Raw genomic sequence first — 25,847 nt, 5'->3', positions numbered from 1 at the left:
TAATGGTATTTAAAGCTGAGGTGTTTTCAGATAGATCGGATTTCAAAAAGGAGAAAATGCACACCTGTATTGGCAAACAGGGCTTATTTGAACATCATATTTCATTTTGAGCGTTCCAAAAAAGTAGAGAAAAAGAATCCCGCACACTGTCTTCACTTGAGTTTAGATTTTATTGAGCAACGTTTCGGTCGTCAGACCTTCATCAGGCAACAGGCTGTGAAGACAGTGTGCGGGATTATTTTTCTCTACTTACCAGTTATCCGACGCACCTGTCCATTGTAGGTGTTTTTCTTATATTTTGAGCGTTCCAAAACTCTTCCTATATTGCCATTAAACCTGGCTGTAACATTCTTGTTCATAAACCAAGCGAATAGCATACGGATGGACTCACAGTTGGCTGGCTCTACAGTGACGCCGGGCTTGTAGTTTACAATCCAGTTAGCCAAGTGGATGTAGGTCTTCACCTGGGGCCATAAGGGACTGCTCTCAAGATTCTCACCAAACCTGGCTATGGCCCACATAACTCTGAAACAAAAACAAAAAGACCACATGGTTGCTCTCATGCTAGTCTATGACTGGGAACTATCCATGTGTTAAAAGATTGCTTCTTGACTTAGGTCGAGTGCCTGGTTTTAGAATGCATAATTTGAGTGTACCTTATAAACAGGGTTCATGGTGCTCATGCAGCTCTCACAGAAACACATCCTATTCCCGCTTGACTGTTATTTTTCTAAAGAAATGTTATGAACCAATATAACCCTAAAAAGGTTTTCAAAAATGGATCAAGACTTTTCTAAATATTTCTAATATTATTTCAATTTTCAAAAATGAAGCTCAAAAATGAAGTTTGTAGATCACCTATTTTCATTATGTGTCATGCAACAAAGTGTAAGGCACTGTAAGTGTTTAATTGGCCTCTCTTATTCTATATACTGATAGAGCTGGCATGAAAGATCTCACATCAAGATGTTTGAGGATGTGCTGTATGTGTATAGCATTTAGGATATTGCGTTTCGGAATGTATGCCGAATGCCCTTCAATGGATATCGGTACATTATGGCAGGGAGAAGAGTGTTGTTAAAGACCTTTCCAGAAGAGTCCCAGCCACATCATAAGTGATGTCCCATGAAACCCAGCTCATCCAGTAGCCTTCACCAAGCTCCCCGGGCATTCTGTCTAGCAACGCTCCAAACTGGACACTGCTGCCATACAGCTTTTGCCACTCGGAGAGGATCATGGGAAGGGTGACGTTGTAAACCCCTTGGTTGACGATGGTGGCGTATGTTTGTTGAAACTGCGGAAACAAAAGTAGTACAACATAGCTTACATCCCTGGGAGGCATGGGGGGGATACAAGTCTGTGCTTTTGATATTCCGCCCAACCATTACAGTTTAAACATTATACCCTGCCTAGATATTTGACCATACTGCAAATCAAGATATAGGCATGTTGTCCACAAGCAGAAGACATTTCTGAACCAGACACAATAGAATCCACTTTTCCTGAATTTCTAGACACACCCAGAACATTTCTCTCTCTCTCTCTCTCTCTCTCTCTCTCTCTCTCTATCTCTCTCTCTCTCTCTCTCTTTATGTAATACAAGCTATGCACAACACTCTCCTATGCTATGGAATGAAGGGCAAATACCATGCTGGCATGTATTGTATACAATATTTTACATCATAAGTTCACCATACTATCTTTAGTCTTCTATTCAGGCAGGTGAAACTAAATATATATAGCATATATGCTTTGAAACATACAGTACGGTATAACTGTATGCATGGAGGTGTATCACAGGACAGACTCAGGGAATTGATACATCTTTCCTAGAACGTCCACAACTACAGTGTCTTTATAGTTTTTGTAGTGTCATCTTACCTGCTGGGTCAAAGGCATCCAGCCAGTCTGCAGGGCTTGCTGCAAGCTGGAGCTGTTCTGGCATAGCATGGTCCTCCAGAAGCTGGCATCCACTGTCTCATAGGCTAAGAGCCACTCAAACGGCCCCAGTAGGCTCTCACATGTTACAGGACCCTGAGATGTCAGACCCTAGAGAAGCAAGTACAATTACTGGTACTCAAGTACTGTACTTAAAGGGAATACCACTAATTTTCAACATTTTACTATGTTATAAAATAAATATACCTTATAGCTGTCCCCCCCATTCTGTGTTTCCTAGAGCTGGAGGTCTGAAAATTTTTTTTTTCAGACCTCCAGTTCTAGGAACAACGCAACACCCAGGAGGCACAATTCAAGTTGTGGTTATACCATGTACAATATTAGTTTTTACGGTACTACTCATATGTAAAGCACACTTTTTGGGTTGCTACTTTTACTTAAGTAATAGCAATACTAATTCTTCCACCACTGTAAACATGATGCAGGGCAAATCAAGTGTGATTAATACTGCTTTCTAATGTTCCTTGCCGTGACTAACAAAAACATGCTTACATTTCTGTATTTACTACATTACTGTATGTGCAGCGATCACTAATGACAGGCAGTGTCACTTTATTCATATAAGATGTTCAGTCTATATGCTGATGCTAAAAGACCTTCAGTACAAGCTCATATAGTAGGGAACTCTACCTCCATAATAATCGCTATTACACTGTCCATGACGTGACCAATCCAAGCACTTGCTTGGGTCTGGTTGGTCATTAGCATCAGGAAGTTCTCTTGGAGTTGGCCGGCATCGTTTAAGACATTGTCCAAAATTTCTGCAAAACAAGAAGGGCAAACAAAACAAAATGTATGAATTATGATTAAATATTTAAATAAATACAATTTGGCTAGTCTATACCAGTGGTTTGCAAACCTTTTGTGCCCAAGGAACAGCAAAAGGACAAGACAAAATCTCAATGCCCATCTGTGTTCATTTTGATGCAAATTACCCTCTATAATAATAAGAATCTACATCCAATCTACAAGTTCACAACGCATCACAATGTGACACGTTATTAACTTCCAGTTAAGGCACACCAGTTTACCTTGGCTCACCATTTGGAAACCACTGGTCTATAGCAGGGGGGGGGGGGGGGGTAAGATTTGTTTATTGACAATGTACACATTATCATTAGATCACTTTACAGAATCACTCTTTTTTTTTTTAAACAAAAGCAAACAGACTAACAAAAGCATTGTCTATTTCTCACTTCAAATGTTTTCAAAAAACATTCTTGAGAACAATTAGTTGTAAATTACATTGAGTCTGAGTCTTTGATTGGACAGCGTTCTGTTATTGAGCTGATCGGTCATTATCCAGAATCAAGCATTCAACCAAGCCGTGTAATAAAAGAAGATAACAAAGACTTAATTAACTACTGTATGTAGTCTTACCCTCTACAGTGTCTACAGTCAGAGTAGCTGTCTGCATGGATGTGAAACAGGTTGTGAGCAAGCTCTGGAGAACCATGTCCACCTCAGGAACACTTTTCACAATGTCCAGCACCACATGGCCCACTGTCAGGAAACTGCACACGTGTGAAGAAAACACAAGAAATGCATTACAATTCAAACTAAGTAATCGGGCTCTCAGAGGCGTAGTTCTGCTACTCTACATGTGTCATTTACTTTCATTTTTAGAGAATGATAATAATAATGAAAAACCAACAACAATCAATTGATGTTTCCTTTCGATGTTGATTGATTGATTCATTGGTACCTTCTGTCAGCCACAAATTAACCTTGTATTGAGGTTAGGGAAACAATAAACAACAATAAAAGATAGAGAGAAATAGGAAGGGAGGGGCAGAGAGAGAGAGAGAGGGGCAGATAGACAGAGAGAGAGAGAGTGTGTAAGAGTGTCTCATATACAAACCTCATAGAATAAAAATGTAATTGTACTCTACTCACAGTTCCTCGTAGATGTTCTGTGGTTGCACATCTACGCTGCGCTGGGTCCTAGTGGGGTTGGACCCCCCTTGGCTCGCTTCTGGGTCTGCCATTCCCAGAAGGCTGTGCAGCAGGCCTTTGACAAAGGGCACATCATGTGGAGCAACATCTCTACTCCACACCAGGAGAATCTGAAAATCCACATCACAGGAGATTCAAAAGCCTAAATAAATTTAGTAAGAAAGCTGCTATCAGCATTTTTGTTTTTCCTCATGGCCCTTTCTCTAAATCAGGGGTTTTCAACTGATGATGAACCAGGGAGGGACCAACACCCTGACTAAGAATTAACCTGGAGACCACTGTTGTGTTGAGGGTGGATACGGGCGCGGTGTGGGGGAGAAGGCTTTAAATTATTGTCTGTTAAGGGCTTTATTTAATTGGTTAATTTGAGGTGAATTGAATCAAGTCCTTAACAGGCATTATTTAACTGACATCATTTGGGAAACCCAGCCATTATGTTAGTTGTCCAGAGCTCAAAAAAGATTGAGAGTCACTGATCTATTCCTTTTTTTTGCTGCATACTGAATATAAATATGGCAATGAAACTCATGCTAACATTATTTCAAACATGTATGTACTGTATATAGAGCAAGTGAGTAGACAGAGAGTTGAGATGAGTTTAGCTGATAGTTTGTGATTGGTAATGATCTATCCATTCCATTCATACTCTATCTTAGTGGTAGAGATAATTAGACATGACCCCCAGGGGTTCCTGTGTCCAGGGGCAACCTGGCAAACAGCGGTCCAATCACCAACAAGCACTGCTTGTTGCTATGGCTCTCAGTTTTCCGCAGGATGCAGAATAACACCTCCGAGTCTCATTATCTGTGACGAGCATTTTTGACAGGAGAGACAGGCCCAGATTTTGAAGATCCGTTTTACAATGGGGTAATACAGAAATTGCCCTCGCTCTGCGCACAATGGTATTATGAAAGGCATATCGGCCCGTGTTGAACGCACTCGCCCCGTGTTGAACGCACACACATTATGGCATACGGCGTTCCTGAATATTTTAGCATTGTGGGAGTGTCAATATGTTAATTATTTTCGCTTTGCGCAATTTGCTATTAAGCCCCTTGACCTAGAAACACTCAGCGCATAACGATTAGACGTGGGTCTGACCACCTCATAAATGCAACAAGCACTGTTTGATTTTACACTTGAGCGGCTCTGGGAGGCTGCTAGAGTGTTGCCATGTCTGTTTATTATAAGCGGCTTCTTTTTCTGTAAAGTTGCTTGTAAATATTGGTAGTTGTGCTATTTTGTGGTTGCTTTTCTTGTTTCTAAAGTGGTTATTTGGGCTTTTCTCCTAATGTTGTTTAAACCAGTGATCCTCACACAGCACATTCCCATGTCAAGGATCCCCAGATGAATGCATTTGCCCAACTAAGGACGGCTAATCCAAAAATTAAATTAAACTTTTCCAAGATTAAAACTATGAACTCTGACTGCAGGGGGATATATATAATGATCATTATAACAATGAGCAAGAACATATTTAAAAAGAAGGAAGAAATTTGTGGACAATCAAAATATGTTTTTTTATTTTAATGTGGTGTCATTAAAATGAATCTGGATATGGCAGACTCACTATCTAGAAAATAAAAACATGGCACTTCATTTAAAATAGGTTGCAGACCCCTGTTATATGCGCTTATTTTTATAGACCTATTTACTTGTTTCTATGAGACATGGCAACAGCCTTTTTTGTAAAATGTTGAGATTAGAAACGGCCATAATTCTTTCATTTCTCAACCTTAAAAATAAATAAAAACATCTCCATAATCCTTGGGAAGTTTGCTTTCAAATGCTGTATGTGATTCAAGTCTTCTTCAATAAAATGCTACGAGCGAAGACCATAATACATCGGGGCCACAGGCACAGCATTATAGCAGCAGCATTCAACTCATTCCTTCATCATGACTTGAATGAAATAAAATATAATAAACGTTATTTTACTGGTGTTTTTCAATAGAAACAAATTATTTTGAGGCATAAAGGTGACAGCATGCAGTGCAATAGGAATAATTAACCCAAATGTGACAAAGTCATGTCATGTCTTCTATGGTGCCAGCCTGAAGAAATGTAATACCACGATCCCCAAAGTGCGCATTCCGTATGTGACATCAGCTGACTGGTAAATAGAATAGTACGGACATGTTGATTGGGTACGTCTCAAACACGCCTTAAACACACCCATGACTAATTCAAGGCCGTTTTGCGCAATCCACGGGGTGTCGAAAGCGCTTCTTAACATGCCCAAAATTGCAATATGACATACAACACGCCCCCAGCTCATAAAACTGTAATATGATTAGTAATATTATTTGAAGTCCTAAATGGCACTCACAGACTCACAGAGAGAAGGAGGCATGTTGAAAGCAAGAAAGAAAGAAAGAAAGAAAGAAAGAAAGAAAGAAAGAAAGAAAGAAAGAAAGAAAGAAAGAAAGAAAGAAAGAAAGGAAGGAAGGAAGGAAGGAAGGAAGGAGGAAAAATTGACAAATGGTGACAGATACTGTATGTGACTCGCCCTGTCGGGAAAGAAGACAGCATAATCCTGTTGGGCATTGTGTTTCTTCTGCTCTGCTGGTGTTGCATATACAGTACTGTATGTGCTAACCTCATAACATTGTGTACCTGTTCAGCGACTTTGTCGGGACTGATCCAGTTCAGCAGCATATCCACAGTGCCTGTCATGCATGCTGCTGAGAGCCACAGCGAGCTGTTCTCACAGATGTAGGCATGAAGCATGGGCCGGTCCATTGTTAGGCCCATAGCCTATTTTGGACGACAAGATCTTATTCTTATTCTTTTTTTTCAACTTAAAATTTATTCATTTTTCATGAACAGAAATAGACAAGGACATACAGAAAGCAAAAAGACAAACAATTGAACATTACAGTATGTGTTGCCAACTCAGGAAATAAAAAGTAAAAATAGTAGATAAATGCTATAATTGTAGGAGATCACACACAGACAGGATAATAATAAAATGCAAACAATATGTGAGCGAGCAAGCGTGCGCACGCACACACACACACACACACACACACACACACACACACACACACACACACACTCCCACGCACACACACACACTCTCACATACACACCCACACACAATAATATTGGACAGTAAAGTACCATATATAAAGAAAATAAATAACAACAGTTACCATCCCATCTATGGGGTCACCCTCTAGAAATATAAGCATCTATGTATCATAAACATGAGTATTTGTGTCAAGGATTCAAGCATCATATCTATTCTTATTCGTATTATGAATGCTGCTACAATGCGTGAGGAATCAGAACAAAATAATTGTATTCATATACCTGCACATACTGTAGGATGTAACAATAAAGAAACCGTGGACGTCTAGACTCTTACATAAATTACTGTAAGCATTTCCTTAGTATTCAATATGCATTTCTAATACGGTATCTTGCTGTTTGGAGACTGAGATAAGCACATACAGTACCTTGTCTAGTGGTATTGTCACCCTCTGTAGAACAAGTTGGACTGCATCGCTTAGTGTGCTGTTATTTTGCAACGTGACGACATCTCCGAGAGTAATGTAGACATCTGGGAATCAAAGCAAACCAGGTTTGTATTGGATAAGCACTGACAAGCACTGACTGACTGACGGGAAATGCAGGTTTTCATAGTAAACTGCGACCTACGGTTGCAATAACTAGCAATTAATTCAGATGCGTGTTAACCAATGTGTACTGTACTTTGGCATACTACAAATAGCGGAAATAGCTGATCTACAAGCTCACAACAATGCATGATGTGAGACGTTGTGAGCTTGTAGATCTGCTATTTTAGCTTATTATTTCTTTTCTGGGGGAAATATGTATTTCTAAAATGTTTAAATTGTGAAATGTTTTAAACAAAAGCAAAAAAGTTTACCTTTCTACATGGCCAAAATAGGGAGCAACTATTGAAATGTGAAACTGTAGGGTACTATGGTATATGTTTCATTGAATCATTGCTAACCTCTGCCAGGCCACTTCTCCATGTACACGATCACATTAATGCCTCCAGCCAGAACTGGGTGGACCATGGAGACAGCGTCAGCCATGTCAGGGAAACTCTTCTCGACCATGCGCATGGCTCTGAAGGAAAAAAAGAAAGAAAAACGCTGAATCATTGCACACGCAAATTACTCACGCACACTTAAGTGCAGGCTACTGACTGTCACGATATCTTTGGCTCGCACAATACTTTGAGGAAACCGGTTTTTCCTCAAGCCGTGTCGCAATTATGGAACAACTGCCACCTACTGTACCCACAGGATTGTCATTTGTGGTTCCACTACATGACAATTTGTGACAGGGATTTTCGTCAATGGCTGCGGTTACATGAGGGCTTTGTCATTCAGAATGAAAACTTCAGAATTCATTAATTCAGAAGTACGTTTTTTGCTGCGTGTTTACATGGGAAATGGTCATTCCGAATGAGTGTTTACATGGACAATACTTTTAAATCCCATTATTTCATTCCACATCAGGTTTGGGGCTGGGAAGGCTTCTGATTGGATAGGGGGCGGGGCGGATATGTTTACGTCCAGTGGTGGAAAGTAAATAAGTACTTTAGTACTAAAGTAATTTTTATAGGTATTTCTACTTTACTTGAGTATTTCCAATGTCCAATACTTTTACTTCTACTCCACTACATTTCAGGTAAAACAAAATAATAATAATAATAATAATAATAATAAAACACTTTTATGCCATATTACTTTATATTTGATGTATCCTGTAGCCTATGAGAGGTTGCTCTCAGAGATGTGAAATTAAACATGTCTAGTTTCTTATAATTAATCACAAAACAAGAGCATAATATAGCCATACCAATTACATAGAAACAAGCATGCACAGAAAGACCAGAATGAACTTAAATCCGAATGAGTGTTTACATGAGTCCACAATTGTTTCAATTGGATTTAAAAATGGAATAATCTGGTCAGTTACATCAGATCTAAGTTTAAATCAGATTGGCCATTTTCATTCCGTGTTTTTGTAGGTGTTTACATGACAACTTTTAATAGGATTTAACTTTTATTCTGAATGAAAAGGGGATTTAACTGTCCATGTAAACGTAGCCAATCTCTCATTAGAGAGATTGACAGAGAGTACCTTAAATGTAATTGACCTACAGTATGTTTGGGACTTAACCAGTGATTCTCAAACTGTGGGCCGCAAGGATATTGCAAGTGGCCCCTCAAATAATTGTAAAAACACACAAATTAACAATACCGGTAATCATGTTATTTTTAAACCCCATAAATATACTATCAAGTACTGTACAAATACAATACAAATGTATTTACTTTTATTTCTACTTCACTACATCTCAGAGGCAAATATTGTACTTTATTTGAAAACTTTTGCTTATTATTACAAAACATACAGTAACCAATTCAGCCATGTATACATTTTGGCCACTTGAAAATAGTTGAAAGACGATCTACAAGCTCACAATGCGTTGCATTTTTATACATTTGAAAACTTGAAAAATGGGACATTCTGCATAATGATGTACTTCACTTTACTCAAGTAAATTTTGAATTCCGGACTTTCACTTGTAACGGAGTAGTTCTACATTGCAGAATTTATACTTTTACTTAAGTAGAACAATTGAGTACTTTTTCCACCACTGCCCACAGAACCTACCTCTGCAGGTTAACGAGCAGCATGTGCGTGTCAACCAGCGCCTGGTCCAGAGACTCAGCAGAGAGGAGCCTGGGAATGGCCAGGAGACTGTCCAACAGCGAGGTGTCATTCTGCAGCTGGTTGAACATCACCAGCACCTGGCCGGCCGCCGCCAAGGCATCTCCAGGGTCCTGGAGCATTATCCCCATCAGCATCTGACAATACAACAAAAATCACAAACATCGCAACAAAGTTATTATATTTCCACCCGCTTCCACCATTCAATGCAGCCAGTATGGACATTTCCACATACTGCCTAACATGAGCAGGCAACTAGGAAAAGCGGAAGTGAAATTGACGCCGAAGCAAAAATATTATGAAAGTGTCACGATCTGCCTTCCGTGTGTTGTTTTTGTTGTTCTTGAAACTTATTCTGAAGTTATGCTATGGTGTTCTTGAATATTATTTTGAAGTGATGCTCTGTGTTTCCTGTTTTCCTTTGTAGTTGGTTCCTGCCTTGTCTCACCTTCCCTGATTTTTGGTTCTTTGTTTCACCTGTGTCTTGTTTTTCCCCAGCCAAACCTTGTGTTGATTTGATTTGAGGTCACCTGTGTCCTGTTAATCTTGTGCCTATTTAAACCCTGTGTTTGGTTGTGTTCTCGGTTGGATTATTATGTCAGGATGTGATCCAAGTAGGACCCAAATGCGAGGAAGTCAGAATCAAGTGGAAGTTTATTTTAGGCCTAACAGAGGTTTGCAGGAGAGCAACACCATCAAACAAACAGACTTGGAACTCAGGTTTACAAGACAATAAAGAATAATCCAACAGAGAACACAACCAAACACAGGGTTTAAATAGGCACAAGATTAACAGGACACAGGTGAACTCAAATCAAATCAACACAAGGATTGGTTGGGGAAAAACAAGACACATGACTCTGTCTCTCTGTGTCCGCTGTGTGCTCTGCTGCGCTGCAGAGGAAAAAACGCAACAAACTGAAGTTCTGTTTAACAATAATTTAGGCTGAGGTGACATGCATGGCTGTGCTATTTGAAAAGATGGTGTGCAAATCTATATTATATCATGGATCCCGACAATAGTGTTGACCTCAACGAGGTGAAAGCAAAGCTCAAAGCAAATTAATATAACAAGCAACCATGACAACTCTCCTGCGTGGCCCCACTTCATGAATTGTGGATAAAGAGAGCAAAGTAGGAAAGTGCATTGAGTGTGGCGTCTTGTTAACACAGAGTGCACAGGACAGAGTTCTCCGCCCTATCAATTAGTAACGCCCAGCGCTCAAGACGGAGATTGATCAAAAGGACGGAGATTATTGATATCAAAACTGATCACATCGCTCCACAGGCTGGGAGCGTCTGTTGCGCAATATTCGATGTAGCGCAACAGTGGAACGTCATTGAAAATGTTCCCCCCCCCCCGTTTAGCCGATGAGATGGAAAATCTTAAAACGTGAACTCTTGATCTATGTCTGCCTGGGTCGGATCTCTCGGAATAGCGGAAATAATTTGAAAGAAATCTCGGAAGAGGTCGGAATCGGATGAAATTGCCACGGGTCCATTCGGGTGTGGCTTTCTTATTTTCGGGATCAGGACCATTTTTTTGGACCCGTGAAGAGCTCCACCTCACAAGTAATACATGTACACACACACACACACACAGAATAAAACAAAATCAATTTCAATTAAATTTGCGCACGCGCACACACACACACACACACACACACACACACACACACACACCTTGTTGATAGTGAGCAGGGAGACCTCCAGCAGGGTGTCATTGGACTGACAGAAGGTGACCACTCCGAAGCTGAGTGGACTGTGGGAGGACGTGTTGACCGCAGACAGAGCCTGGCTGCAGAGGAGCCGCTTCGCCATGTTCATGGACTCCAGCATGGCCTGAGAGGGCTTTGAATGAATTCAACACATCAGTTAACCAGAACCCCTAGCATCCCTATTCTGGTGGATATATTTGGCAAAAATAGGGAAACATACAGCGAAAATAGGTGATTCACTGAAAATAGGTGATAACTAGTTATCATCGTTACATTTTACAGCAATCTCAAAATGTAATTAAAATAAAAAAGGTAAATGTCCACTTTAAATGTTCTGCATTGATTCATAAATTCCTTTGTACTTGTGCACTTTTAAGAGAAAGCCTTGTGCCTGGGAAAAATGCTAGTTTGGTAAAAGGCTTTGTTTTTGGTAAAATCATGATGCATAAATCTTGCTTTTGTGATTGAACAAATATTGTATAACTTTCTGTAGCATTTAATTAATGTAAAGTGGCTCAGTCACAGATATATGTTTGTATATACACAGATAGCCAAAGCATTGAACTATTATATCTGTGAGTAAAGGTTATTCATTCAGGTTATATCATTACACTTTAGTACTAACTACCTGAGTGTTGTTGAAAGCATCCAGGAGAGATGTATCCATGGGCCGATGATGTTGAACTGAACCTTAAAAACAAACACACTGGTTAGGAGACAGGCCACCACCATGATAATGGTAATGTACTAGGTCAACTTCTATGATCACAATAAAAGCTTGAATTGGAGGAGTGAGGCTGGGGAGAGTTACAGTAAATGTTACCCATTTATTTTATCTTATTTTTATTCAGTGGTTCTCAAAGTGGGATACATTACAGGGAAACCCCCAGGCCAGGATCCTTACAGGTTTCAGGGGGTCCCCAGAAAAATTACTGATTACAAATGGACACTTAAAGGGACATTTCATTTCACCGCTGGAAGAAAACTGCAGTCACTCAATGTTAATAGTATTTTTTAGTAGATAACAGTAGCACAATTTGAAATTTGCACCCTATGGCACCCAGGAAAGTGTTTCTTGTGTCCTAAACATCATTAAAATAAGCTCTGGTGGCCCTGTAACTGAGAGTGTGCAAATGGACCAAATGGACCCGTAAGCGTCCATTTGGTTATGGGGTCAGCAGTCAGTGGTCTGTGGCCTAATGTGTACCAAACTGGGGCTCCTTGAAATTAAAACGTTTGAGAAACACTGGCTAAATTGAACCTTTATTTACCCAGGCAGAGAACACATTCTTATTTAGAATTCAGGTCTGGCAAAAGGCAAGACCTCTTGAGGGAGAGCCCAGTCAAAGGGCACATTCTCTGTGCAGTGATCAGTGACATTCAGTGACAGTCAATATTGTTGCTATCGTGCAGAAACCTTGTATGTGCGTATAATATATACAAAGAGGATGCCATACTCATAATATTTTCCCAGAGGTCCAACATCGTATCCTTTGTCCAGGGGGTTTCCGCGGTCCATACTTTGTGGAAACTGCTGGCACTTTCCACTACCGATCCTATGGGTGGGCTTTTCAAACTGAAATACAAAATAAAAGACTTGTACATAAAAGAAAGATTTGTACATAAGAGAGGCTGAGCTAGTTTCAAAAGGAGAACGGTGGTATGTTTTCCCACCGCTTTTCTCCTGCCTAATTCCTCCCCCAATCAAGACAGAAGAAAGGTTGAGAGAACAGCTTCACATGCCATAGAAACTTTTGGGTCCAATGATCATCCCAATTTTGGAGAGACCTAGACGACTGATTAATTATTGATGTTTTGACCAATAGTGTGTGGGAAAGTGCAAAATCAATTGTAATCAAAAGAAAAACATACATTTGAGAGTTTTTTAATATATATATACGACGGTATAGCTAATTAAAAAAATAGCCAATCTACAAGCTTGCAACGTGACGTGAAAACATGCCCAAAATAGGGATAAGAGGTTGAAAGGGGTTAAGTTGCATAATTGCCGATGCAGTAATAAGAAAAAAGAAGTCAAAGAAAGGCTGACATAAAATTATATGCTACATGTGAGTGTGATATAACGAGGCATGAGGCTTTTGTCCATGCTGTGTATTCACTATTTAGTTTCCTTGTGCCAGTGTTCAAAAGAGAACAACTCATCAACATCTTATGCAACAAATGACAACTGAATTCAAAAGAGGCATCGTGACATGGGTGGAGAAAATGAGAAACGGCAAACGCAATAGCAAAGCAACAAACAGAAATGACTAAGCTAAACGAAGACAAGCCATACAGCATACCTTGAAGATTCATTCAGGGGTGGGTAAAGATGAACAGATTTTCTCATCATTTCTATCTGTGGAATTTCACACTTGGTGGCAATACAAATGTGAAAATGTCAAAGATAACAATTGGCCAGAAGGTCCTGGTAAAGGTAGCTGCACACCAAAGAGACTGTTTCCAACTCCAACAGAGTGCAACAAACTAGCATGTAGTTCAGCACACCACCAGGTACAAACATGGTATTATAGGCGTATTTTATACCATGGCCAGAAGGCACACATTATTCAGACACCCGCGTATCTGCGCTCCAATCATTGCAAAAATATTTGGAATGTAATTAATATGTACAATAAAGATTGCACTAGCTGTAAACTACTTAAACACACTATACTAAACCTACTTACCTAGTTGACTGGATTCCTACGCTAGTCTACATTAAGCCGCCTCCCATTTTCACGCTACACTAACTATCTTCACCAAAATAGCAGATCTACAAGCTCATGTGTCACAAGGCACAGCAACATGATTATAGATCTGCTAATATCACCGACTGTTAGCCCCAGAATAGGGATGCTAGCGTTCAAGTGGTTAAACAACAACGTGGATTTCAATGTAACTTTCCTACTTTCCTGGAATGTGCATGTTAAAATCAGACGCATTACTATTTACTACAATATCAGCTGACTGATCATATAGTAATGGGAATAGCTATTCATTTCTAAGTGGTTACTATGGCTTCACCCACCTACTGTAATACTTTAATCCAAAGCAAAGCTCATGAAGATAGTGCTAAGAGGGCATTGGCAACTCTACAAATATGTTTTTAATCATTAGGTAGTGGCCATGGTATAATCAGGATAATCAACTCAGATTGTGTAAGGGAAACTTAACGTTGATCTAAGTGGTTATCAAATAATTAAACACGCTGCAGAGGCAAACCCCTCTCCCTCGATTTGTGATGGGGTAATTAGCTTCATCATTGTGTATTATTTTTCAATGCCTGCTCGTCTCGTTGAATTTGCATTACATAACAGTTGGACTTTAACCCATTAAAACCCATTTTAGATTTATTTGGCTTTTCAAAAATAGCATACCGGTATACAAGCTCATAATCATGAACATGAACATTTTATGTTATATTTGTTATATTTAATACATATAATTTTGGGGGACCTTGACATGAAAATGTTTGAGCACCACTGATATAATAGAAACATACATTTTTCAGAAAACATTTTTTTAGACATTTTTTAAAATCAGCCTCAGGTCTTAATGGGTTTACTCTTACAGTATTGATTGATTGATTGATTCATTGAATACATTACTAGCTGTTTGAAAACAGTAAAAAAGCGCCTGTGTGTCTGTGGATGATGCTTCTGTTATATGCAACATGAGTTGCTAAAGAAAGAAAAGAAGGTTGTGACTGGTCAGTATAGTTGAACGACGACACCCGCAACTACCCGTAACTCAGGCTGGATGTTCCCAACACACCTTTTCTTGTTAATCACATGATACTGGTCCAATGGGAAATGTTGACACAAGGCATTAGTGAACCTGGAGTTCAAACTGGGCAGTACCTTTGATGTTTTCTCACAAGGAAGCCATTGTGTACCAAACAAGCCAGAGATAATTTTCTATTAACCACTTTAACCCTGGCATCCCTATTTTGGCCGTGTCATTATGTACATTAAACTTGTACATTTTCAGGCCATCATGGACTTATTTCCACAATGATAGAGTTTTTCATGTAATTCATAAATATATAAATAATCACTTTTGTCACACAAAAACAGAGTCTTTGTAACATTATGTCCGATACAATAATATTAATATTGTTGTAAAGCTGTCGTTCTCAAAGTGTGGTCGAGGGACTCCCACGGGTCCTTGGGGCGGGTCCTGACCTGAATCATAATATAGCTATAAACTAAATGGACCCTTCTCACTCGGAGTCATGGGGGTTCATGGCCTAATTGCATACCACGCTGGGGGTCTTTGAAATAAAAATATATACTTAGCATTATTGCCCACCTGTGACCGTTTCTGGATGTTTGTCCATGAGTCACCGTACGTGATTTGTTGTGACAACTGCTGTCTGTGTTGCACATGAGGGTCTGCAGAAAGGGGAAAAATCCTGTGCTGGGCAGGTTCTTGGGACCCGTATAGCCTGAAAGACATGACAATAAACGTTACTGTACTGCAAAAGCCCTTGGGAGACACTCTCAAACACAAAAAAGGAGGTTACACCTTTTAAGAATGATTCAGCGGATAAACGCATAATTGTCTCCACCAGGCCGAAGGCATGGGGAGAAAGTATGTTTTGTTCTCTGTGTGTCTGTCCGTCCGTCCATGTACAGCAAATCTCCGTTTGAAAGGTGCTTCATAAATAACATTTACTTACTTACTATAAACATCATTATTTAAGTTTAAGTTTAAGCAAAAGGAAGTCAAATCTCTGAAGCCTTGACCTAACTGCATGGTATCAGCCCGATATCCATAGCTGTTAATGTTCTATTGAACTGCAATGCTTCATCTAGCACAAAATACTTGCTGGAAGTGTAATATTAGCTTAGTAAACAGTACGTACTCCCTTGATATTTATCATGACCTAAGTCATTATGAACTAGAGTGTACATAAACGACACTAGCCCTCGTTCAGAAGAACTTTGTCAGCTCAGACAGTGAAAGCCACACAACTGAATGACAAGAACACACAGAGAGCATATAAAACAAACGTCCCTTTAAGTGTGTGGCTTATGAGTGTAAACATGAATGAATTGCAAGATGATTGGTAATAGACAGGACAATTTATCTTGGCCGCGCACTGGGATCACAAAACCGACATGTATGTATTTTCTTTTCTTTTTTTAACAAATATATTTAATAATCTATCCTAGTCTATTTTAACACATTGACTGCATAATTAATTAATCTAAGCCTTGTGGCGGTATAACAATATTTGAATTGTTGAAGGGTTTTGTACCACATTAACTCAGGTGTCCCTAATTTTGGGGCATGTCATTACAGGCAAACATTTGCGACACAAAATTATGGAGACAAATAAGCATCACATGACGGAACATGGGATGAGACACAATCTCCAGATCAATCCCCGTCACTTTATCTCAAGCCTTTGAATATTCTTCAGTACATTTAAATTAATAATATAGGCCCAGGCGGTGGCGTAACCGTCTGGGCACCCGACTGGTAATCCGGTCGCAGTGTGCCGCGGGTTCGACTCCCGAGCCCGACACGGCCTTTACTGCATTTCTTCCCCCATCTCTCTCCCGTTTCCTGTCAGCCTACTGTCTGTCCCTTCAAAAAAACAATAAAAGGCGTAAGCCGCAAAAAAATATCTTAAAAAAAAAAAATAATAATATAGAGGATACTGCGAACATTCCAATGTAAACTTTTTTGTTCGTTCATTTGTGGCATTTGTATGCTTTTAGTTCAGATTGGTGAGTGCAAAGACAGGAAACCAAGGGCAGAGAGAGAGAGAGATCTAGAGAAAGGAGAGACATCCAAGACAAGACACGGGTTGGATTCGAACCTGGGTCCTCGCGCTCACAAGAAGCTTTATGGTGGTCATTGTAGGTTACTTAACTGGCTGAGCCACGAAGCGATTTGCATGTCAACATGTTCTAAAGAGAAGCCACACGCTTTGTGCCATTCCAGGCACAAGTCTATATACACAACTACACATTACATTACAGTAATAAGCATAGTAGTGCAATTATGAGTGGTACCACAGCATAAGATGACGTGACATGATACTGTCGGTCAGTAGCACATGAGTGATCTATGCCTTGTTTACACAATTATACTTTCTATAGCTGTGCCTACTGACCTTGAAAGCTCGGATCGCATGCAACAATGGTAGGGAGGGACAGCACTCTAGGACGTAGAGTGCTGTCCCCACGAACAATAGCTGTTGCCCATTACCTAGAGTCTAGGTAATGGGCAACAGCTATTGTTCGTGTTTCTGTTTGATTCACAAAAAGGCTGTATTCAAAAGTGAGCTCTACTGTAGTACACTGTCAAGTGTCAACATCACACTGATGTCACAAATATAAAACATCTTCAATATAGCTTATTCCATCCTGAGGTCTTCTCCTGCCTTTATTATAGTTATTATTGGACCCATACCACTAGCAGTTAAATGCACTCCAAGACAAGATGATGGCCATAAGTAGTTTGACCTTATTTACACTATATTACTACACTAAATCATCTTTCCCTTCCATCTAAGCAAAGCTAAACAGAATGTATGCCTTCTTCTGCCTAGATTGAACATTCCCCACCACTGCTAAAGATGCTATACCTGCCGTACGAGGGTCACACCTGCTATTCTACTTAATCTATCTTAATTTCCGTATTCTTATTTCTTACTTTTACATTGTCATTCAGTGGCGTGCACAGAAATTTAGAGGGGCAGGTGCTCAAGTGAAAAAAGCTGGGCACCTTGTGCAGCACGTGGAACCGGCTGGTTGCCTTAATAGTGTGAGATTTCTAGATTTCCGGGCCTAAATAGTATATCAGAAGCTTTTTATCAAGAATTGATCAATGTCACCATGGTCCACACTGTACAGTGTACACTGTATACATTTCCCTTTTCTTCAAAAGGGCACATTGCCAAAAGGGCAGGGGGTGCTTTAGCACCCCCTAGTATCTATCTGTGCACACCACTGTTGTCATTACACCCAGTATTATTTGTAAAATTATCTTATGTTATGTTGTATTGTGGCGTTAGCTGTGGCACAATCTTTGCGGAAACTCTTCAAGGAAATTGGATCCTGTGAAGGACCCTGTGACCCATTTTTCATTAGAGTGACTTCTGGGAAATGTTGCCTCCTCTGAGACCACGTTGGACTTTGTTTATTGTGCAGCAGCCCCGACGAGGATCTGTTCATCATTTTTATCAGGGCTATCTGGTCTGGTACCTGCTGGTATTCTTGGCCAAGGTGTGGTTCACTACTGAGTCTGGAAGCTTTTGTTTAAATTCATTCTCTTGGGATTTACTGTAAACCTATTGTGGAGTGTATCACGTTACAGAAAGATCTTCTCGTCTATTGAATTTGATCAGATTTGGGGGACAAAGATGGGTGGACTAACTGGTTGTTAAGAGTCATATCCCAGATTATGGTCCTTGTTACGAGACACTGACGTCTGACAGCATTCTTTCCAGAAAATGTACAGTATGTCTGTCTACTCTAGATCATTATTTTATAATCCTTTCACTCATACAGTAGGCCTATACATTTCGCTAATGCTAATATCAACAGCACTAGAATATTACAGGGATGAGATCTTTTTGAAGGCCAATCTGGAAGCTATCGCCACCATCATGGGTTCAACTCACCAAATATTTACACTGGAGTTTTTGAACTGATTATCGTTCTTTCTTTCTTTTTTTTGCCCTTCATATAATGTTTAACCATTTAATTTCACTGACGTCACGCACTAGTACAGGCGTGTAGGAGAAGGGAATCAACGTCACCAGGGACGTATTTAGGAGGCCCCTGGGCCAATTATCTTTTAGGGGCCCGGCCCCCCCACATGACCTATCCAGAAAGGGCTGCAAACACACTACTTGAGTTGTAGGCATGTGTTGGTTAAGAAAGAACCTGTATAAATGTTATCATTCACAGTTTAAAGTCTATAACCTACAGTACATATGTATTTGTATGTAGTCCTGTTCCCACATATTTGTGGGTGTTAACATATACATTTTACTGTCTTATCATCCTTGTGCCTTCTGGCTGTGACATGTACATAATGTACAGTATGTATGTACGTAGTTGAAATGTTTCTAGTGCAAAAGGCTCACACAAAAATGTAATATAGAATAGAAATTATGATATGGTACAATACACTTACATGCATCTTTCATTACTGGAGGGAAGCGGTGGCGGGTGATGGCCAAGATGAGGAAGATGATGACAGGCCAGAGGACGAGGGTCAATGACCATCCCTGGAAGATGCAACACCACAACAGAATGCATCAGAGAAACATATTGACACGGCACGCCACAGTGACAAATAAAACCTAAAATGGTCTTATTGGCCTTGTAGGTCAACCTGTATACAACCATACATGTAACACACGACAGAAGGTCAAAACTCAAAATGGGATTGTGTCAGTGGCAGTGCTAAAGTGTTCAATAAATGTACAATGCCTAAATGAAATTATATCCCACTTACTGGCTGTCTGATGACGCCTAGGCCATTTTTCCAGATTAGAAGTCGCAACTGATGGAAGAACGCCATCAGTGGAGGAAACTGTGGGAAAGACACATGTGTGAAAATTCATAGCGTTCAAACAAACATGGACTGTTTTAAGTTGAAAGCTGCAAAGCAGGGATGCCCACACTTTTTTGACCAGCTCAACAAGATCTACAGTACCCACCGAAAACATTATAATACCATTGCTGAAAATGGCTTTGGAATAGCAGCGCTGGCATTACATATAAGTCAAATGCACTTGGAATGGGAAATAGAGGGGGAGAATCAATCAATCAAGTCAACTTAATTCAAGTGGCAGATGCAAAAAAAAGTTTTTATATTTAAATTATTATTTATATTTAAATATTCTTTAGGGGCATGTCATGTGATCTACATGCACAGCCTTTGTGATCTACTGGTAGATCGCGATCTACCTTTTGGGCACCCCTGCTGCAAAGAGTCTGGAAATTGAATGCCTGTATTAAAGACAACTAACAGGTTTTATGATGATCGGACAGACGCTCATTCATTTATTGAAAAATATCTGCAGCAACACCCCTACTGCAAAAATAATTTGGGCTTAATTAAAACATGTCATTGATTTATTACGACCAAATTTGTGCTAGATAAAATTAGACATATACAGTACCCTGTGAGTTTCGTGATGATTGGAAAGAAATATTGTGTTTAATTTGTGTTACTGCCTAGTGGTCAATTTAAACTTTCAGATTTCATGTTTCAGATTAGCAGAGCAGCTGCTACTTTTGTCTCTTCATACAGAAACTAGGAAAATGAGTAGTTTATTTGTGAGGCTTTACTTGACTTCAAAATTATAGGCCAAAACCATCAATCCATCCATGATTCAACCGCTTATCTGTAGTCGGGTCGTGGTGGCAGCGTGTGAATTCCGTTTGTGTCCGAGCATAGGCATGGCTGAGGCATGGTAACGCCCCGCCTGCCTGTGATTGGTCTACTGACACTGCCCGTCTTAACTGTCCTCCGAGACGTGAGTTTACTCCGTGGTGAGATTGAGAAATAAATAATAGGTTACAAGAGAATGACAGCTTGGCACGCACAACAGAATGCAGCCTTGTAACGAACTTGTACGTTTTATTTTTGTAGAAGAGGCAAACTAATATTGTTTGTTTGCTTTGATTGAATAACACGTATGTTGTACTATGATTTGGGTGTGTTCTAAATAAAGTGTTAGTGTTGATTATCGTGTATTAATCTAATTATAGTAAACTAATACTATTACACTAAAATGGATAAAGATGAAGGGAAAATATATATTTTTATAGTACAATAATGTTTCAAGTTTACACAAAACACAAACACACCCAAATCAAATCATATTATGGCGTGCATGTTCAATCAATTATTCCATCAAAGCAAACGGCATAAACAATATTAGTTTGCCTCTTCTACAAAAATAAAACTTACAAGTTAGCGTTCTCTTGTATCATACCATACTACGGAGTAACCTCGCATCAGACTATCCAGCATATCCACCTCGGAGGACAGTCAAGACAGGCAGTGTCGGTAGGCCAATCACAGGCAGGCGGGGTGTCACCATGCCTATGCTCGGACACAAACGGAATTCACAGGCAACAGCTCCACCAGAGAGCTCCAGACTTCCCTCTCCAGAGCAACATTAGTAACTGTCTCCTGGGGGATCCCGAGGCATTATAAGGCCAGTGTGGAGATGTAATTCCTCCATCTGGTCCTTGGTCTGCCCGTGAGGGAGACCCCCCCTCCAGTGGGACGTGGATCGAGGACCTCTCTAGGGAGAAGCTCGAGAGTCATCCTAACCAGATGCCCGAACCACCTAAGCTGGCTCCTTTCCAAGCAAAGAAGCAGCAACAATATTCCGAGTCTCTCTCAGAGATGCCAGCTAGTCTGCGAAAACTCATTTTGGCCGCTTATATCCGTGACCATAGCCTATTCTTTAGGCCAAAACGTGGATGGACATTATAGAGGGGAAAATAAATATATATATATTAAATTAAATAAAACCTTTAGATCTAGAACAATAAGTTATATATTAGATTTAATATAGGTATAGCCTATACTTTACCTATTTCTGTGCACAATTAAATGCAGCTAAAATGATTCTACCAGTCAATTGGCAGTGTATAGCCTGTATTAGCTGCCCTACTAATTTATTTCACATGCAGCTATCCTTATTTAGGGTAGACAACTTGCTTTGGTATAGTCAGCAGCAGTAGTATAGGCCAGGGGTTCTTAACCCGTGGGTCGGGTTAAGAACCCCGACCCACGGGGGGGTCGCCAAATTATTTTGGGGGGTCCCCAAATAAATTTAAAAAAATTAACTTTTTCAACTGAATGGCTGGAAAATGGAAATGAAGAGTTTACATAATAGTACACATAGTAGCCTACATGCATACACCTTTCTTAATGATTATATCTGGTTTCAGTATTTATTTATGGTGCATTGTCTCTATTATTATTGTAGCAGTCAATTTATATTGGGGGTCGGGTCGGGGGTCCCGAGACGTTGCCAAAGCATTTCCGGGGTTCCCCGGCTAAAAACGTTGAGAACCCATAGTATAGGCTATACATGGTTATAAGTCTAGCCTACTGTGGCATAAAACCGTGGCAGAACTAGGCCATATGACATATTAATTAGTCTGGGATCTCTGGATATCAATACGACATTTAAAAGCATGTGAAATTAGCACAAACACCTCGTTAAATCACAGGCAACATCGTTTGGCTCTAATCAACACTGTGTTCTCTGAAGCCATTTTTCTTTTCTTTAAGCTCATTATTTAGGACAATGATTTGTAGGCTATTATTTTAAGTCAATAATGGTGTGATAATGTAGACTTAAGAACTACAACTAAACTTACCTTTTATTTCGGTTTTTTTTCTTCCTCCCGGTAAATTGTTATCGAACTACGCCACAGAGTTGTGAGGAGAGCATGTCCCTATAAGGTCCTCTCCATCAGTTGGTAGACTCGCTTATATTCCAGTACAAAAATGCAATTAAATATACCACAATTTCGAAAGTTGAAAAAATAATTCCTCTTTGTAGTAGTGATGTATAGGCTATAGGCTACTGACAGATCCGATAGCAGACTTTCTCGTTCTGTCGACTGACTCCCTGGAAAACACGACGCTCGGTCTGAACGCAGCTAAGATTCCAATCTGTTCAAGGGGCGTGTGCTCCTCCTAGGCTCCAGAGTCCAGACACAACTTCACTGAAGCAGGTGCACGTTCTTCCATCACTGCACTAGCTAGCTACAGTACAGTGCATTGTCCCTGGAGGGTTTCTCCCCACAGGAAGAAGTCACGCTATAATGTCTCTTGTGCAATTAGCAGATTTTCTCATTTGAAAACACAGAACAATTAAAATAGAACATAACCATATCATCATATAGGCTATATCAAATAGCACCAATCACTAGGCCTGTACACAAAACATCTAGAGGACAACTGCATTTTTTATGATATATTGATGTTTTTCGTGTAATAAAAAGCACAGATGCAACACAGGTATATTTTCAGTGAAATACTGTACGAATACAGTACGAAGCTGTATGTGAAATTCTTTCACATACAGCTTCGTACTGTAAATGGAGCTGCATTCTTGACAAATAATGGATTTAACTAACTTGGTAGTAGTCTCAACTCTCAAGTGGCCAGGCTGTTTTTAAATGCTTAATTTGGAGATTGTGGAATAGTAGTCTGGCTACGCGAGACTAACTTGGTGGTGGTTGAGGTGATTAGCATTTCTCATGCAAATCAATGTTCTTTGTAAAGAAACCCGCTTTAGGATCAGTGTGTGAACCTTCTCTTTTCGCATTATATTTGGTGCAAGTCGGAGGTCAAGTCCGTGCACCAAAAATATCAGATCTGCAAGCTCACAACGTGGCAGTGATGTTATGAGCTTGTAGATCAGCAAGCAGCTAAGTATAAATTAATCTGTCTATAAGATCATTCATGTTAAAGCTGCACTATACTGTTACATTCCTGTTCTACACTAGATTTGAATCTCTTTTTTTACCACTGAGATTGCTCAAGAGAGAAAGTGTCAAACCAGAAACAGGACTGAGGACTGTTGTGTGAAACCAGGCACAGAATCTAAATGTCTCAATAAAAGAGTAGGGAGAGCAAATCCAACCAAAACAAATGTTATATTGTATCAACATATTCTACCATACAGATTGGACAAAATATCATGTTATTCGCACCAAAAAGTTACATAACACAGATTTAAATAATAAAACATATATTACAAATATAAATGACTGTGTTATGCCTTGTTATTGACTACGGTAAACATTATTCATGCAATTGTTGTGGGGTGGTCCTTGCGGATTGTTCAAAAAATAATGGTAGTGGTCCAGTGCTCAAAAGAGGTTGAGAACCACTGACCGATTGTATTGATATAGTTCACTCTTCCCATCTGCTGAATAAAAAGACAGTGATAGTGCCTCAGAGGCAACATGACACCATTGAGACGATAACACTAAACAATGCTTCCCAGCATTATCATCGGGGTAGTAATACTGGTTTTAACTTGTCCATTCACAGGTGTAAAAAGAGGGGGGGGGGAATCAAAATAATTATGTGAAAGATAAGGAACGAGCACATCAACGGAGGACAAAGAACTGTGATCAGACCATTCACTCATCCTCTCGTCAAAGTTGACCTTTTAAGTGAATTACCCTGTAATTACTAAAATAAAAACAAAAACTATAGAAATAGTGCATTGAAAATAGGAGCCACAACTGAGTTTGAAAAGTCATTGTACTCTTACTGTATGTGCCAAGTCTACCAACTTGCCTATAGAGCACCGAAGTCTGAAGTCAATATCGGTAGACGGCGCAAGTCCACGGGTTCATGTAGCCTACTTTTTATTTGCATTGTAATCCCCATAGGGGGATTTCAGATCGCCTCATATAAGAACTGTTTGAAAAATAAACATGTCATCCTGGCCGTTTCACTCACATAATATGAAGAATCAACTGACAGAGAAAACGCTATTGTTACTGCTACTGAATTAGTTACATTTTCGCTAGAATGAGTGACTGACTGTTGCAAACGATAGAGACACCTCCCTGACAATAACGCAGAGACATCTTGTTTATTTTTGGACCACAATGCTTATATTTAAAGATGACCCCATGTTATTCTCCATAGAGAAAATACTTCCGTGAACCAGGCAGAACCAGGGGATGAGCGAGTGACGTCAGGACTTCAGCGCTCTATTAGCTTTATTTTCTTTACAATCAGACTCAAACCTTGAATATAATGAGAATAATTTTCTCCTAGAAAAAAATCTAAAAATATTTTATACAAGGATGTAGGGCCTTACTTATTAATTCAAACAATGTCATGTGCTAGAGTTGATATCCCATTTGTCAGCCCGTCTTGGTGGTGACAGACAAGTTATCCAAATGGAATGACTGAATGTGTCTAACCAGAAGTACATGTCTAGTGGTTATAAACCTAAAAGAACATTCCTACAGGATGCCAGTATCCTTAAGTAATGCTAGGGTGTAATGATGAAGTGTACGATTAAATAATACAAACAATATTGGGTATAATAATTTCCTTTCTTAGTCAAAGTTTTATCTCCTGCGGTCAGCACCTCCCCACTACTGGTGTGCGCTCCTACCTTTTTGTTTGGAAGAAATTATTTCTTGACATACTATTTCTTTACATTTGATTCGAAGCCTGGAATCTTATCATTAACAATTTGAGTTTTAGATCAAAGTTTGTGAAAAACTTAATAAATACCCAAATGCTATAATGATTCAAGCTCTGCTAATAATGTTGATGTTTAAAATGTGAGCATTTAGTGATTTTTGTTTTCAAATCTCATCTCCACCTGACCTGGCAATCGTGAAAACGATATTAGTGGCCAATGAAGTCATACTGTACATTCAACCCATGTCATAAGTCAGTGTCCAACACAGGACGGAAAGGTGTGTCACCTGGAATGAAAACAAGCTGGGCGTG

General features: G+C 39.7%; 1 protein-coding gene across 1 annotated transcript in view; it reads right to left on the bottom strand.

Annotated features, from left to right (window-relative positions):
- LOC310866971 (uncharacterized protein) overlaps positions 1-22,882 on the bottom strand; it is a gene marked incomplete at its 3' end in the record, with an annotated part of 43,227 nt that extends 20,345 nt beyond the window's left edge. Inside the window, exons 1-17 of the mRNA XM_083776766.1 lie at positions 22,730-22,882; positions 19,836-19,913; positions 19,512-19,605; positions 15,666-15,801; positions 12,809-12,927; positions 11,980-12,041; positions 11,317-11,484; positions 9,577-9,770; positions 7,898-8,016; positions 7,377-7,480; positions 6,532-6,672; positions 3,856-4,025; positions 3,340-3,473; positions 2,590-2,720; positions 1,882-2,049; positions 1,086-1,294; positions 392-525 (exon numbers count right to left, since the gene is read on the bottom strand). Of these exons, the coding sequence (XP_083632892.1) occupies positions 392-525; positions 1,086-1,294; positions 1,882-2,049; positions 2,590-2,720; positions 3,340-3,473; positions 3,856-4,025; positions 6,532-6,672; positions 7,377-7,480; positions 7,898-8,016; positions 9,577-9,770; positions 11,317-11,484; positions 11,980-12,041; positions 12,809-12,927; positions 15,666-15,801; positions 19,512-19,605; positions 19,836-19,901 (2,149 nt within the window). The 5' untranslated portion in view covers positions 19,902-19,913; positions 22,730-22,882. The remainder of the gene's footprint in view (positions 1-391; positions 526-1,085; positions 1,295-1,881; positions 2,050-2,589; positions 2,721-3,339; positions 3,474-3,855; positions 4,026-6,531; positions 6,673-7,376; positions 7,481-7,897; positions 8,017-9,576; positions 9,771-11,316; positions 11,485-11,979; positions 12,042-12,808; positions 12,928-15,665; positions 15,802-19,511; positions 19,606-19,835; positions 19,914-22,729) is intronic.
- Between the last annotated feature and the right edge of the window lie 2,965 nt (positions 22,883-25,847).

Source organism: Protomyctophum parallelum (genome assembly GCF_964188405.1).
Source record: "Protomyctophum parallelum genome assembly, chromosome: 11".
In the NCBI taxonomy this organism is placed as follows: domain Eukaryota; kingdom Metazoa; phylum Chordata; class Actinopteri; order Myctophiformes; family Myctophidae; genus Protomyctophum; species Protomyctophum parallelum.
This window is presented reverse-complemented; position numbering and strand designations above follow the sequence as displayed.